Below are 17,583 nucleotides of genomic sequence, written 5' to 3'. Positions count from 1 at the left end.
CCATAACGGCACCCTTCACCATAGAATCATAGAGTTGGAAGGGACCCTGTGGGTCATCTAGTCCAACCCCCAGCAACGTAAGAATCTCAATGAATGCATCCATGACAGGTGGCTATCCAACCTTCTCCACAACCTCCTGAGGGAGACCATTCCACTGTTGAATAGTTCTTACTATGCTGGAAACAAAAGGTAAGAGTCAACGTGAACATACAAGAAGAGTGAGCGATAGCTGATGCTAATGTCTGCACTCAAAACTACCAGAACTGGGGAGGAAAGGACACATTATTAAACTTTTGTGACAAACTGAACATTTCTGCTCTTCATGCAAAGACAACTAGATCCATGCCTTTTGTCCATTTGCCATTGACTACTAAGGACCTGTACAAATAGCCAAATAACACTAGTCTAGATGACTCTATTTCTGTTCTATTTTTGTCTGAGCATTGGTCCATAACTCTTAGTGTTGACAGACCAACTCTGGCATCTGATTAGAAAAGAAGGTTTCTGCTAGTTAGGGTTGCTGTAGGTGAAACATAAAAAGAAATAGAAATAGAAAATCCATAAATTTGGTTTATACATAACATTTACTAGGATATATTACAACGCGGGTGGCGCTTTGGGTTAAACCACAGAGCCTAGGACTTGCCGATCAGAAGGTTGGCATTTCGAATCCCTGCGACGGGGTGAGCTCCTGTTGCTCCGTCCCTGCTCCTGCCAACCTAGCAGTTCAAAAGCACGTCAAAGTGCAAGTAGATAAATAGGTATCTCTCTGGTGGGAAGATAAACAACGTTTCCGTGCGCAGCTCTGGTTCACCAGAAGCGGCTTAGTCATGTTGGCCACATGACCCAGAAGCTGTATGCCGGCTCCCTCGGCCAATAAAGCGAGATGAGTGCCGCAACTCCAGAGTCGTCCATGACTGGACCTAATGGTCAGGGGTCCCTTTACCTTTATTACAACAAAGCAAGCTCATATACATGGAAAGAACAAGAAAATAAACCATTTCATTGACCTGGTGAAACCTTCCAAAGGATTAAGAAAGCATATAAATATACTGCATTTTGTGTTGGTTTTTTTATAGACCTCATTAAAAAGTCACAAACATAAACGTATACTAGGGGCTCAGACCTTGCCATACCTCTGTGACTCACCTGAATCACTCATTTGGGTGGTCCATCTGCTTGCCTTTCTTCCATCTGGTTCCTACCTCACTTTGCCCTGGGCTTCCCACCTGCATCTCCATCCTCTGAGTGTTTCCTCCTCACCTCACCTGTATGTCTTCTCCATCCTTCAGTTCCCTCCTCACCTCACCTAGAGCTGCCTCTCCCTCCACATCCCTCCTCCTCTCCCCACCTTACCTGGGCTGCCCACCCAATGGTCTAGCTACTAGCAGCTTCTCACCCTGTAGTTTGCAGCACCATCTGTCTGTGGCCAAGCAAACAAGTGTGATGGCATCCTTAGAATTTTATATATTATAGATAAGATATCTGTTCTGAACCACAGGCCCAAGGGATACCAAAGAAAGATGTCAAAAACAGCATAATTGTGTAAACTTAAATCACAGTGTGCAGAGCCTCATTGCCTTTACAGATGCTGGGCGGACACTGCAACCGTGAGTGTCAAATCATCCCCAGAAATCAAGCCACAGAATGATCTCATCGGTTCTGACCTTTGGAAAGTCCCATTGTCAGCCTGAGAACTTTTCAAATTCTTAATAATAGCTGCTGCGGTAGCTAGCATCCTTGCTGGGGTGACGGATGTGAGTTTGGTAACCCGCAAGGAGATTGATGGGGCCTTAATCCTTACTATCCAAATGTGGCTCACGGATCGTGACTGAAACTGGGCCTCAAAAAAGAAGATGAAAAAAAATGATCCTAGAATACAGCTGGTTGCTAGGTACTTGTTGGGTTTTGGTCATGAATGTGAATCACTGGGCTCCAAGCAGTGAAACATGGGTGCATTATGGGATGCCAAGTAAAGAAGGGTGCTAACTTGTTACAGAGTGTCATAGAATCATAGAATCATAGAGTTGGAAGAGACCACAAGGGCCATCCAGTCCAACCCCCTGCCAAGCAGGAAACACCATCAAAGCATTCCTGACAGATGGCTGTCAAGCCTCTGCTTAAAGACCTCCAAAGAAGGAGACTCCACCACACTCCCTGGTAGCAAATTCCACTGCCGAACAGCTCTCACTGTCAGGAAGTTCTTCCTAATGTTTAGGTGGAATCTTCTTTCTCGTAGTTTGAATCCATTGCCCCGTGTCCGCTTCTCTGGAGCAGCAGAAAACAACCTTTCACCCTCCTCTATATGACATCCTTTTATATATTTGAACATGGCTATCATATCACCCCTTAACCTTCTCTTCTCCAGGCTAAACATACCCAGCTCCCTAAGCCGCTCCTCATAAGGCATTGTTTCCAGGCCTTTGACCATTTTGGTTGCCCTCTGGACACTTTCCAGCTTGTCAGTATCCTTCTTGAACTGTGGTGCCCAGAACTGGACACAGTATTCCAGGTGAGGTCTGACCAGAGCAGAATATAGTGGTACTATTACCTCCCTTGATCTAGACGCTATACTCCTATTGATGCAGCCCAGAATTGCATTGGCTTTTTTAGCTGCTGAATCACACTGTTGACTCATGTCAAGTTTGTGGTCTACCAAGACTCCTAGACCCTTTTCACCTGTACTGCTCTCAAGCCAGGTGTCACCCATTCTGTATTTGTGCCTTTCATTTTTTTGCCCAAGTGTAGTACTTTGCATTTCTCCCTGTTAAAATTCATCTTGTTTGCTCTGGCCCACTTCTCTAATCTGTTACGGTCATTTTGAAGTGTGATCCTGTCCTCTGGGGTATTAGCCACCCCTCCCAATTTGGTGTCATCTGCAAACTTGATCAGGATGCCCTCAAGCCCATCATCCAAGTCATTGATGAAGATGTTGAATAAGACTGGGCCCAAGACAGAACCCTGTGGCACCCCACTAGTCACATCTCTCCAGGATGAAGAGGAGCCAATTGTCAATTGCCCCCAAATTGGAACCTCCTCAAAACAAATGCTAAAGTACTGTGTACTTTTGTGCCAGGAACCTTACTTTCGTGCCCTCATAAGCATGTATTGACAATATCCAGCTGGTGTTCAAAGTCTTGGAGTAGGGTAGGGAAGAGGCCATGATGAGAGGTGGGGGTGGGGGAATAAACATCAAGAGGGGAGCCAGCTAACAGTCGAGATGCTAAGGTGAACCAAAAATGTATTGCTAGCTAAGTTCAAAGAATGATTAAAGGTGTGTTTGCTATCACTCCCATCATCTTTTCTACACAGCTTCATAATGGCAGCCTGGTTGACCAACAATTTCTGAGGATGTAGCTCCATCATGACTTCTGCCCCTAACAGACACAATTCTCAGCATGCAGTTGTTGGTGAGGGCTTAATATCTCCACACGGCCACCACTTTTTGGAAAAAGAATAAAATCTATCGCTGCCATAGGGAGACCTCTTTCAGTCCATTGAAGCAGCTAACGAAACCCAGACAGATCTACTGTATACATGCCTAACATTGCTCATTGTTTGCTGTTGGGTTTTTATTTAGATTTAAAGACAACTTTGATATTTATTTGATTTTAGACGTTTCTAACATTTTATTCTGTGAACCACTTCGGCATCGTTGGATGAGAAGCTGTCTAATATACAATTATAAATGAATACATACTAAATAATCAGAAAGGAAAACCAGGAAGTCCCTGTTGGCCCTGGAGAGATCTGAAGACACAAAGAGGAATGCTGAGGGAGATTGTGAAGGGCAATGCAGGTAACTGCTGGCCCCTCCAGTGGAGCTTTCTTCACCCATATTTATGGATGAGTGGAAAGGTGCCCTTTTTTTGCTTTCCTTTCTCCTGAAATATCTCTGTACAGAGCAGAGGTTTCAAGAAACAACCAAAACCCTTCACAGCCAGCGTTCCTTTCATTCTTCCCCCAAATAATCCCAGGAACTGTAGTTCACCCTCACAGAGTTACAATTCCAATAACCCTGAACCAACTACAGTTCATTGGATTCTTTGGGGAAACCCATGTGCTTTAAATATAGTGTTTGGATATTCCTTTGCCTTTACACAGCTTGAGTAGTTTTGTTCTCTATTTTCCCATACCCTCCATTATATTTTATTTTTTCCCTGCTTCCCACCCCCCAACAAATAATTCTGTGTCTCTGCCCTCAGTCATAGATAGTAGGTTAAAATCCTAACCTCACTGACCTGGAACTAAGCACCACTGAATTCAATAGTGCTTCCTTTCAAAGTAGACATGGTTTGACGTCTGCTGTTAAATGACAGATAAACAGTAAAGGTAGCCATGGTAGTTCATAAGTGGAGGGGGGTATTTAAAATCCACAGTTAGGCAATACGTTTTTTGGGGACCAATCAAAATTTCACAAAAGAGGGACAAACTTTCACGTTTTCCATAAATCTTCATAAGGCAAGATGTTACAGAAGGTACAAAAATTAGGCTGAGGTAATAATAGTCGTGAGGTCCAGCTTGTAGACTCCATTTCAAGTTGGAGATTGGAAGCTGAACAAATCCCTCCCAGGTGCTAGAGATATTAGGTTACACGTGGGATTCTGAGATTAAGAAGCAAAGGCTGCTCCCCATTTCTGAGAATTAAAAGTCTGGGTTGTGGTTGTCCACATAGTTTGACCACATTCTGGTTCCAAACCTTCCCCAAGGCAGAGATGAGAAACCAAGGATTTTTTTTTGCATAGGTGTAACTAGGGTGAGCATGTAGTCCTCAGGCAAAAGGTAGAAGCAAAGTCTTCTGTTTGGTGGTTAATGGGAGTCCGCAGGGAAGGTGAGTTATCTTAATATTATTTTGTCTTTATAGGCTCGATTGCTGTCAACATTCCCTAAGTTGTGAAAGTTCACAGATCCTTCCTGGGCTATTTCTTTTTTATTATTTAAATATTTTTGTTTTAATTTGTGCAGGGATACTTTCAGATATGCAGAAACTATTATTTGCGGGTGTGCCCATTTTACTTCCAGATCTTTATTCAAGTTAGCTATAGTGGGAATGCTGCTAAAAAGGTGTTGGTTAATATGAGGTTTTTTTTTAATTAGGTGGGAGAAAGCCTGTAATTCCATAATGTTCTCATATGCAAAAGTATTCCCGCTCCATGAACTAAGCAAATATTTAATTCACTAACATTTTTATAATACATTTTTGTACCCTGGACAGCAATTGTTCCTCTCCTTATTGGACATTACTGAAGCATAATATGCGCTGTCACCCGGAAGAATGCGAAAGATGGATGAGCCTTGTCAGTTACTTCATGGAATGACAAATTGGCTCTGCCCTCCTGAAAACTGGGGAGATAGGGTGAGGAGGTTTTCTCCATCAGCCTGGAGGATGTTTGAGAAACTACTGCCACTTGAATTGTATGGTAATGACCATTAAGGTGGTTCAACAAAGAGAGGCTATCATCTCAAGGTGTTATCTCTAATTCTATTCAGAGGCACGTTGATATATATTAACACTTCAAGGACGATTCATGGGTGTTTTTTTCCTGATTACAACAGGTGATATATATTAACACTTCAAGGACGATTCATGGGTGTTTTTTTTCCTGATTACAACAGTAGTACTACATTTGTGTAAGGGAAGAAGTAGAGCCCCCCCCCATCCACAACAAAAATGGAGGGGCAAGGGAAAAGATAAGCCACAAGCTGGTGCTTTAAAAATTAGTTTATTGTATGAAAAAACCATCCAGTACATATGGATTATTCTAGTCACCTGATAAAGCAACTCGGAGTACATATACTGAGTTAACTGGTGTACCATTGTAAGAAACGTGATGGTCCTTTTTCCTTGAAAAAAGGCCTTCAGTAAAAACATATTGGGCAACCCTACTTAGGCTGCAGTCATGGTTCCATTTACCAGAGACTGTTGTTGGCATCCACCTGTCTCGAGAAACAAAGGAGTGCACCTACAGGGGTGAAGTCAAACTGCTGCGTCAGCAAGGTGACCTCCCTAGGGTGCAGGCCTAGCCAGTGTGTATGGAGGTCCTGGGATGCTCAAACAACAAGAACCACCTCCCTCAGCTTCGCTGATGTGCTCCAAAAGAAAGCGGAGCAATATATTTGGCAACAGCTTGACTGCAGGAGTTGCCAGAAGGAGGTGTACAAGACGCCATCCAACCATCTTGAGGACTCCACTCTGTATTTGTATAGGGTTTACTCTTTAACCTTTTTCTTCTCCTGAAGGTATCCTGCAAGGCAGCAGAGGTTTAGGATTAGAGTTTTCCTTCTGCTACGCAGGCTACCTTCCCAGGTTGACAAGCCCCATTTGCCCCTCACTTCCCTCTACAGCACATTCAGAAACTACCTTCTTGACCATTGGACCCACTATTGGTCTCATCCATTCAATCCACTGGAGCCTGTCTTTACACGTAGAGGAAGTTCCTAACTCGCTGAGGGTTTGAGACCCATCAGCTATCCTTACTAGGTTTAGCTGGCCAGCCAAAGCTGTTTCCCCAGGTGTAGTCACTACCACATGCTTACAGGGGAGAGCTGAGTACAGGGTGGGGGCCAAAGGTGAACAACTACCCCAGAAGGAGCATGATGTGCCCCCCTAAGCTCCACTGAATTCAATAGAACTTGCTTCTGAGTAAGCACAGATAGGATTGTACTATAAATTACCAATTTCAAGCACTAGCTTGCCCCCCCCCCCTTTTGGCCTTACTAAATTAAAATTACATGTGACCTGATATTTTGTCTTGGCAGCAAGATATGTGGATTTTACCTCAACAGCAAAGGCTCACAAACACCATTACACAGACTCCAGTATCAGTAGGGGACTGCACCAGAGCCACCAGAAGAGAATCCATAGAGCTAGATGAACCTAGGAGGGGGTTCCCCTCCCCAGTTATAAGCAAAGCCTTTTGATGTTGCAGACTGGCTGCTCTCATGCAGGGTCTCAAGAAATTATAGGGCTCAGTGGAAATAGTAGGAACCTAATTCAGTCATTGCACATGTGGAAGTTCCCATGCTGTACTTGGAAGAAAACTGCTCTAGGCCAGCACAGGTCAAAGATCACTAAATATCTAATTGAAGCTTCATTACTAAAAGCAAAGCTGTCTGTGCCACCACTCAGCTAACAGACCGGTTCTCAGATGATGTCAGTAATGCAGTCTACTATAAATGTGGTCCTACTATAATTGACTGTGGCCAGTCCCTAAACTGTGTGTATATGTCTGTGTGTGAGGTATGAGAGGACACAATTCAGCCCCTGATGCAACCTCCATGGTGCTGATCATAAATGTGTTGTTTATGTATGCAGTGAAATGGAAGGCACTGTGGGGCTTAATTTGGGCTTAATGGGGCTTAATTTGATACTGGGATGCACTGGAGCTTAATCCAGGGACCTGTTTTCTGGACCAGGCGGAGTCTTTAAAAATGCAAAATAATGGCCTTTCATTTATTATTGATTTTAAATAATCAGTCAGCACATTTAGAATTGACAGTAGGATTTACTTATCAAGGGATAAGAGCAGGATTTACATTCCAAGCGTATTTTACTTTATCTCTGTCCATCACAGGCCATAAGCTCCTATGGTTGTTATTTTAGAAATTAAGCACTGGGTATATAAGAAGGTTATTAAAGCCTATCACCACAAATCAGAAGATGTGGCAGCAAATCTGTGTCTGGCTAATACCACCACAGGCTGACTTGGCACTCTGTTTATGCAACGTTATTTCATACAAAAAAAAAAAAAAATGCTTACGGAAAATAGACTGGCAGGCTGATAGCCAGACTAGAACCATTCTGATGACATATTTCTGTTTACAGACTGACTGACAGAGATACTGTATATTCAACCTGAATAGGCAGAGCTAGCCCAAGACAGTTTGGCCCTGGTCTGGAGGCAAAAGGGGGGAGTGAAAATCTGCAACAAGAACAAAGGGTGGGGGGTGGAATTAAGATCTACACTGGCATCTGCTGCCCCTGTGGATCCTCCCACCTTAGGCAGTCACCTCACCTTGCCTCATGGGTGGGCCAGCCCTGTGAATCTACTCAAGATTTACCACCTCATGTGCCTGGCAACTAGGCCTGAGTCTGATGTAGTGAGGGAGAAATAGTAATTTACAGAACCCTTGCTTGCCTCCATAACTGTGATATGAAATCCCTGACACAACCCTTGTTTTATAGAATTAGCTGGATGCTGTAGCTGCTATTCATCAATCTATGGCATTTCAAAGCATGTGGAGTGTTGTCTTTTTATTTTATTTTACTCTCAATACATTATGTATTTTGTGTTTTATGCTGCAAACCTTCCTGTGGTCTATTGATGAATGGTGGTATATAACAAATCTATCTCTGCCCATCACAGGTCATTACACAACCAAAACAAATTACAAAAAATACTGTGTGTATGTCTATGTGTTGAGTCTCACTACCGAGCACCATTCATGAAACAGTGAACGAATTCCAGGTATAGAATGATGCAAGAACTGAGGTTCAGCTGCCCTCAAGTTTTACAACTTTATAGATTGTCGTCGAAATAATTTTAGCGCCATCCAGCGTGAAATCCCCTCCTGTGTAGCTCCGTCCTTAATCTGCAAGGCGATGCGCCATTATATTCTGACGGTTGTTTTATTTCAGCTCACGCAAATAACCGTGACGAGCACATGTGGACGCTTTGGGGGGCACCGAGAGGGGAAAGACCCTTGTCTGTGAGGTGGGGTAGAGAGGGGTCGTGTCTGATAAAGAGAGGCCGGAATGAGAGAAGCTCGTTCTAGTGCGTAACGCCCGACGCAACCCCGCACCCCAAACACTAGCAAGGCGGGAGAGGCGCCGAGAGAGAGAGAGAGAGAGAAAAGCCGCACGTTTGCATCTCGGAACGTGACGCAGCCGGGAGAGTGGGTGGGGCGAGCAGAAGGTGAAAAGCGCGCCTCCCGACCAATCCCAAGGCGAGCTGCTTTGCCGGCGATGCGGCTATCCCTGCTCGGCTTGTTTGCTCCACCCTCCCCCTGGCTGGGCGGTGACGTCATGGCAGCGGCCCCTCCCCTGCCTCCTCCTCCTCCCCACTCGAGCGCGCCCCCGCCCCGGCGGGAAGAGGAGAGGCTCGTTTCGGTGCGCTTGCGAGAGGGCGTCGGGGGCGCGCACGGCGACGGCTTGGGCGCCATGTTGGAAGGTTGCTGAGCCCGGCCGCCGGGGTTTCTGTGTTTCTCTCCGTCTCTCTCTCTCTCTCTCGTCTCTGTCTGTGGTGGAGGCCGTCGCTCCCGCGGCTGCTGGTGCCTGCTTCCCGTGAGGGCCCGGGGGGCAGGAGGAGGAGGAGGAGGTGGTGGTGGTGGAAGAAGAAAAGGAGGCAGCAGCGGATCATGGATATCGAGAGGCTGCAGGAGGCGCTGAAAGGTGAGAGCTGCTTGTTTTTTGATGGGTTGGGGGGTGGGTGACCCCGGGGTAACCCACATACCCACACCCCTCAAAAAAACATGTAAGAGGTTGTAAAGGAAGCCCTGAGGGAAGAGAAGGGGAACGGGGGGGGGGGGCAAGATGACCTGTAAAAAAAGGAAAAGAAAAGCTGTGTGTGGATGTGTAGGAAGTCCAGCCAGAGTCTGATCAGTCTTGCTTTCCAGGCCCCTAATTTCTGGTGTGAGGGTGGTGGTATGGGGATCCTGAAACGACCCAGAGATCCCCCCCCCGCCACCGCCTTCCTTCTATCTTGATCCCCCCCCTAAAAAGGCCCTCGTAGATCCCTCCACTCTCAACGTGAACTGTTTCATCTCCACAGTCCGTGGCCCTCAATGGATTCCCCGTTTCCTTTTCCTTTCCCACTTCCTGTTACTTTCTGCTTCCATAACCCCCCAGCCCCACCTCCAACCCCACCCACAAGAAATCTCTGGTTTACACTGGCTACAGCTTTCATCTTACCTGAGGCAGGTGGCCTAGTATGAGAAACCAGCTTTGAAAGAGAAGTTGGATATGAACTTTCCAGTCATTAAAGTGTATTTGTTGTCCTTTGGAGGCCTATAAGGTCCTGGCCTTTTGTGTGTGGGAGTGAGTGAGTGTTTCTTTTGCTCCTTAATAACCTTTCTCCCTTTTCTCTTTACCTTTTTGCAGATTTTGAAAAGAGGGGGAAGAAGGAAGTGTGTCCTGTACTGGATCAGTTTCTTTGTCATGTTGCCAAGACTGGAGAGACAATGTGAGTGATTTTTTAATTGATTAACAGCTTCTTGGTGTGGTTTTGGACATGACAGAAAGTTAGTAACCAAATGTTTTTCCATTATAGGAATACTTGATCAGTTAAGTTTCTACAGAATTCTACACTAAGAACTCTGCAATCTGAGTTTCTCAAGTTTTTCTGTTCGGGTAACTTACTTCCAGACTTAAAAGTTGCTGCACATTCATTGAAGACTGAGAATTATCTAAGTCCCTGTGGTTCCTTATAGTATCACTTGTCAGCCTTAATTGATCCTACTGAGTACATTAAGCCTGCTGTATTTTCCTTTTAAGAAGACAACCACCCACACTTCTGACCTCTGCTTTTATAGTCAGAAACCAGAAAAGCATGTGTTTTGCAATCAGTTTTTGGAATTGCGAGTTAATGAAAAGTACAGACATTGAGTCTCAAGCCTCTTCTAAGTTTGGTTCAACTTTTCGCACAAGCAGCCCCAATGTGATGCTTCCTGCACACAGCTGTACACAAATGATGACTTTCTGTTCTTTAATAGCTTTTGATTCACTAGCTAGCATAAGATACTGTTTCCCCCCAGACCGTTGTAATTGTGCATTGGTGCAGTGCTGGCCCTGTTTGGTAAACCTAAATTGGTCTGAATTTTGAGACAGTTCTACTTTAGTTACAAACACATTGGGAATTGTTCACACAGTAGCTGTTTTGTGCCAGTGCATCTTGATCCAGAAGTGTACTAAACCACACTTCCCAAGCCTTGGTTGGTCATCTTCAGGCCCAAGGCAAATATCTATGCTTTTCTGTTGGTCTGCCTTTTTCCTCCACACCACTTCCACGATATCCACGACTGCCTCTGCATAGGTTTTTTTTAAATGATTAAAATGTTTCTGAGTGGAATTACAGTTTATTTGTTAAGATGAAAATGCCTACTATTATTTGAATTGCTCTTATTTGCCCAGGAGGATAATTTATTGGCAGCCCTCCTCTAACCAGCCCTTTGAAAGGACATTTCTTCCTTCCAGAATGGCTAGCCATATGTCTGGAAACTACAGGACTGAGATTCCAAGTAAAACCAAGTGCTTGGTTTTCCCAGATCTCTCAGAACAATACTTATTTTATACTTGTTCATATCATCTCACACAACCAGGCAGTGGCTTCTGTTCTGGTGGGCTTCCTTGTATCCCTGTTTTATCTTGTACTTTAAATGATAACTCTCCCAACTTCCAACCCTGCCCACTACATCAGTTTCCAGAAGCAGTGAGGTTGAATTTGGATCCCTTCCATTTTAGAGAGTGTGGGTAGTGGAGATTGGCATAGTGTTGTGCATGGGACAGCATGCAGGTCATTTGTAGTAGTCTAGGGTGCCAGCTGCCCAGAGCACTGAAGAGTCTTGACAACGTTGCTCCTTGGCTCTCCCGGTTCTCTTTAAGCCGGTATGATGCAAATCCCTGCTTCTTATACTACTTGTGGCACATGTGTCTGGCTTGAGGCAATATGGTCAGTTGTGTGTTATTTAATACAGTATATAAAATAACATATTTATTTATTGTTGTTACTATAGTGTCATCACTGTGCATGGTCCTTTATAAAGTACAAGTCCTTGTCCCAAGGGGGTTACAGACTAATTCAGGACAAAGAGACAATAGAGGAAGAGGCAGTAATTGATAGTAGGATGAAATAGAGGAGAAATAAATATTTATTTCCATTACACATATTTAACACTGTAATGTCTAATCCCATACCCTGCTGTAGCTAAGTTTATGCCCAAAGGAGTCTCAAAAATGAGTTTTGAGGAGGGATTTGGTGCATCTCCAGTGTTCTGGGAGGTAGTTTCATGCATAAGGGGTAACAAGAAGTAAACTGGGAAATAACTTGATGGCGCACAATGCAGACAGTGAAGAGGTGTGGGGCAAGGCCATGGTAGGATTTGAAGATATATATGAGAAACACGTGCTGGATACCAAGAGAGTACAGGAAGTCAGGATAGGAATTTAAGGAGGAGCTTTATGTGGTCAGAGCAACAAGAAAGGTGGGGGGGGGGAGGTGAAACAACAGAAGACTAGAGAGGTGGTTAGGACCATAGGAAGCTGCTTTACACAAAGTCACACCATTGACCCATCTTGCTCACTATTGCATAGTACACTGACTTGACTGGCTGTGGTTTTCCAGGGTTTCAGGCAGCAGTCTTCCCAGCCTTTCCTGGAAATGCCAGGGATTGAAACTGTGTCTTTCTACATGCAAAGTTTGGTCTCTGACACTGAGCTGCAGCCCTTCCCTAAGGCTGCAGTAGAAAAGATGAGGAAGCACAGTTATTTAACACACTTTTTATATATATGAAGTTTTTCTTTCCTGTATTTATCATTTTTATTATTATTAAAGTTATAGACTGCTTATATACTTCTCTAGAGCTTCCCTGACTTCCTTATTGTCTCACTATTTAGCATGAAGGGGAAAGGTATCCAGTATGCACAGTTAGCGAGTGCATATTTTCTTGCTCCCAAGCTATCCTAGTGGGGGAGGGTAATGCAAGATGCAGGCTTCAGCAAGGAATGTTTATTTCAGTGACTATCCTTTTAGAGTTTATGTCTAGCTTACCAGAGAAGCTTTACTTCCCTTTGTGACTGGTTTCTAGGGAAAGCTGACGTCATCAGTTTTATTTGGCTCTTTGAATTAAAGGGTTCTTGCTCAATAAGAAAAGAAAGTTGCTCATGTCTTACCCTAATATATATTCAAACTAAACTACAAAGACATTATTTTTCTATACTTAGCTGCACCAGTTTAAACTTCGTTGTTTTGTTTTTTTGTCATCCTTCCATGGTTAACGGTTGACAGTGTCGGTTGCAGGATCAGTTTAATGCAATGGATGCCAGACAATTATGTCTCTACTCACACGATGAGTCCTCCTCTCATCCCCCAGGCATCCTTCCTAAATCTTCTCCTGTGGTTTGGAGAACCTTCCAGAGCGGAATTGTATGTATATGGAGAGGAAGACAGGGAAGTCCCATTGCAGAAGCAAGGGTAATAGAAGCAGAGTTGTAGAGATGGAAAGGTGGCCCAAGGGTCATTTAGTCCAACTCCCTGCAATGTAGGAAACTATTTAAGCATCTATGACAGATGGCCACCCATCCTCTGCTTAAAGCCCTGCAAGGAAGGAGAGTCCATCACCTTCTTAGGGAGTCTGTTCTGTTCCACTATTGGAACAGCTCTTACCGTCAGAAAGTTCTTCCACATGTTTTGTTGGAATCTCCTTTCTTGTAGCTTAAATTCATTGGTTTGAGTCCTACCCTCCAGAGCAGAAGAAAACAAGCTTGCTCCATCTTCCATGTGACAGCTCTTTATATATTTGAATGTGATTATCATATCTCCCCCCAGTCTCTTCTTTTTCATGCTAAACATACCCAATACTGAATTCCTTCAGCTGTTCTCATAAGGCTTGGTTTTCAGACATTTGATCATCTTCGTCACCCTTCTCTGCACTTTCCAGCTCGTCAAAATTGTGCCCAAAATTGAACACAGTATTCCTGGTGTGGTCTGGCCAAGAGTGGTACTATTGCTTCCCTTGATTGGAACATCATACTTCTGTTGATGCAACCTAGAATAGTATTACCTTTTGTATGCTGCTGCATCACACTGTGGATTCATGTTAAGCTTGTGGACTACTAAATCTAACACAATTTTGGATATTAGCCAATGTCTATTAAAATTTGTGTCAGTATGATAGAATGGAACAATGATTGTAAAAGCTTGCATACAGGGAACCCTTGATTTGTGCAGGGATTATGTTTTAGGTCATTTCGCGCAACGGTGGAGCATGTATAAACTCACCCATTATGCCTCTTTTTCCTGCCATTTCCTTGTTCGCAGCAGTGCACACGTGCATGGTCGCGTGTTATTTGAACGCACACAAAATGGTCATTGCCTGTATTTCTTATTTATATACAGTGGTACCTCAGGTTAAGAACTTAATTCTTTCTGGAGGTCCGTTCTTAATCTGAAACTGTTCTTAACCTGAGGTACCACTTTAGCTAATGGGGCCTCCCGCTGCACTGCACCGCGATTTCTGTTCTCATCCTGAAGCAAAGTTCTTAACCTGAGGTACTATTTCTGGGTTGCAGAGTCTATAACTTGAAGCGTCTATAACCTGAGGTACCACTGTACTTAATAGTAGCCTGAATCCTATGTGACCTTTCTTAACAAATTTTATTTGTATTTGCTTTAGTATCAGAATTAGTCCTCTTTGACCGTTTGGCTTTAGAAAGTTCATATCTAGCATCTTAACATTTTGGTAACATTAGACTACATTAGCTTTCAGGATTAAATGCCAGGACATATTTTCAGGATTCTTGTTGTACCTTTTTAATGAATATTAGCCTGTTGGTTGAAAGTCCACTGTAGTAAGAAGCACCAGTATTGAAAATGTAGCTGTTAAGTTTTTTTGTTTTAAGAAACACCTGAGAATTTCCTGATAGAAGAATGTTCTGTTGATGGTTGGCACATATACAAATGATTGTATACATGCCAACCATGAAAAAGGGTTGCATAATAACAGGGTGGCAAACCTGTGCCTCATAGGCCATATATGCCCCCCAAGACAGTTTCAGTGGACTGTAAAGACCACACTTTTCTTTTTGATTTAATAATATGGGGGATGTGGCATTATTAGTGGGTCTTACAGTCTTGGCTGAGTGCCCCGGTGCTATTTTGTGCTTTCCTCTGTTTTCATTCAAGCTTTCCCCAAGAGTCTGCTCTGATTTCAAGTGGTAAACTTCTGTATTCACAGGATTTCTTGAGCCCTCTTGAACACTGCACACGGTCGGTTGTAGCCTTGTCTTTGGCTGTTTCCAGTAGCTGCGATGTGGGGAGGGGGCAGCTTGGAGCCCCATCATGGCAGGATTCCATGCATTCCCCTTTCCCTCCTCACCATCTGATTCAGCGAGCAGAGACATCCCCTTTAACTGCACAGGTGGCTGCATTTCTCCCCCTCCCTCTCCCCCAATTTATTTACTGTAGCCACCAATATCATCACCACTGTTGTCGTACCAAAGGAAAGGTCACTTTTTTTCTTTACCAGTGCTCATCAGGGCAGAAGGACTGCAGAGACCTCGGATCTTATAAATCCGACGCTACCATGCTTAGTGGCCATACTGGGACCTCCTTGAGACTTGGTTCTTGAACCTTGAAGATATTGGCAGGAATACAGCCAGTAAAAGTGAGGGCAGGGAAGCATAGAGAGAATAAGGAGGCAGAAAGTGGGGAGGAAGTGGACCCGTTCCTCTCCTGCTGAGGGGTCTGTGTCTGCTCTGTGCTATGTGGGTGGGGGCATGCACACATGACATATGCATGTTGGAATAAAGGCTTTGAAGGTGAGGCCTCTACTTTGAAGCGAAACAGGCTAGGCAAAGGCTTGTAACCTCACTGAGAATTGCGTATCTGTGCAAGGGTTCATAGGTTGAAGATGTGCACTTCCCTTTCAACAGTTTGAATAGGAACATGTTGTGTATTATTAGGTAGTACATTGAATAGGAGTATGGCCTGCTTTAACAACAGATAATACATTTACTAGTTTCCATGGTTCCAGTTACAGGTAGGTAGCCGAGTTGGTCTGCCATAGTTAAAAAAAAAAAAAATTCCTTCCAGTAACTAAGTTTGTTCTTGGTATGAGCTTTCATGTGCATGCACACGAAAGCTCATACCAAGAACAAACTTAGTTGGTCTCTAAGGTGCTACTGGAAGGATTTTTTTAATTTTTAATTTAGTTTCCATGGGTTAAACAGTTAGGAAAAATGATTGTTCGGGAAACTTGGTGGAGGCATAGCAAAGCTTGAGGCAAGACCTGTTCATAAAGCCAGTTATTGTCTTACACACAGACTTCACAAAATTAATGCTTCATTGATGCTATTGGTTAGACTTGTACAATGCATTATGTTGTGCACTCTGCAGACATTTTGAAGGAAGATAAACAGATAGTAAATGTGTATGTTTGACTGTGTTGTTAAGCCATAACAACAATTCCAAAAAAGTACAAAATTTCAGTCACGCAGTTTAGCTTATTTGGTCTTCAGACCATAAATAGCAGATACAATACAGTGTTAAGACAACCATAGCAAAGAAACACAGTATGAATGCACACATATTGTGCCTTTAAAATAAAGAGTATAACAAAATCCACCAGCAATCAAAAGTAGTTTAAAAATGCAGACATTTTTAACTCTGAAATCATCTAGCTGTGGTCTAGTTTTAATGGCTACAGCAAGGGACTTTGCTATATTTTCATTAATTTTGGGGTTAGTGCCTGTCATTAAAATTGAAACATAAAATTCATCTGAGTTCCCCAAGTGTAAGGAAAGTACTGGGGAGATAAAGTAGGAGTTTATATTCTTGTAAACATTACAGTATAGAAGAGCATTGGCCAATGGTTCAGCAGAGCCACTTTCACAAGGACAAACTATTAAATGCCAGGGCAGCACGATAAATCAACTTTTCTTCACTGCTTATGGTAAAACAATGGATTTTTTTTATTTCTTACATATTGTATTGAATTCCAGAGAATTCAAATTATAATGCAATAAAATACAACATAAAATATAAAAGAAGCTAAAAGTACAATTTAAATGTATATGAATTTCAATGTGATGGATATGCCATGTCCTGTCTTCAACCACAAATTCATATACTGTACATGTCATTGACCACCTGAATGAAACTGGTTGGTCACTGCTGGTCTTCAGATTACAGTTTGCAAGCCCCTGTTGTAGATCAAGGTACAGTGGTGAGCAAACCCTTTTTGCCAGACCTAATGAATTTTGGAAGTTAATAGCTAGAAATTTAATACAGTTGTTTCTTTTTCTAACCCAGCTGTCAGAAAATGGGATAGTGAGTAGCCAGTGGTGTTAAGTTGGTTATTAACAAGTTTTAGCCAAGAGCAAGCATAATTAGTAAGCAAAGCCAGGGATAGGTAACTCAAATGGGCTGAGGATAAATATAGGCGAGGCCAGTAACATATTGCAAGGGATAACACTAATGTTTCCAAAGAAAAAATGCCTGCCTCAAGTTGTGCTTCCAATGCAGTTTTACATCTAGCTGCACAGAAGGAGGATCTTTTTCAAAAAGTGGTTTGCCTGTCTAAGGATCAATTAAGCCCTAGTATCCAAAGTTGATAATCTTGGTAACTGCTTTGACTTCATACAACTTCAAAACTGAAGGTATATGCTGTTGTCCTTAAACCTTAAGAGCAGTACTTCTCTAGGAAACTTACTATGAATTTTTTTTTTAAATGAATTGCTTTCCACCCACTGTTTTAAAGCAATACAACATATGCAAGCAATTAGCCTTCATAGGTAGCCATCTAACTTTTTTGTTTTTTTAAGACTATGTATGGAAAAAGATTATGTAGACACAGCCCCCAAAATTAACT

The 17,583-nt window shown here is 43.1% G+C and overlaps 1 protein-coding gene across 3 annotated transcripts in view; it reads left to right on the top strand.

Annotated features, from left to right (window-relative positions):
* The first annotated feature begins 9,020 nt into the window (after positions 1–9,020).
* The window catches only part of PPP4R2 (protein phosphatase 4 regulatory subunit 2), a 33,132-nt gene continuing 24,569 nt past the window's right edge, over positions 9,021–17,583 (top strand). Inside the window, exons 1-2 of one of the 3 annotated variants that reach the window (XM_033141210.1) lie at positions 9,021–9,170; positions 10,100–10,181. In XM_033141210.1, coding sequence (XP_032997101.1) covers positions 9,026–9,170; positions 10,100–10,181 — 227 coding nt within the window. In that variant the 5' untranslated portion in view covers positions 9,021–9,025. Of the gene's footprint in view, positions 9,392–10,099; positions 10,182–14,955; positions 15,102–17,583 lie in introns of those variants that run through there. The other 2 variants (XM_033141208.1, XM_033141209.1) reach the window with 2 other exon arrangements.

This window comes from Lacerta agilis, chromosome 2, assembly GCF_009819535.1.
Source record: "Lacerta agilis isolate rLacAgi1 chromosome 2, rLacAgi1.pri, whole genome shotgun sequence".
Lineage (NCBI taxonomy): Eukaryota > Metazoa > Chordata > Lepidosauria > Squamata > Lacertidae > Lacerta > Lacerta agilis.
This window is presented reverse-complemented; position numbering and strand designations above follow the sequence as displayed.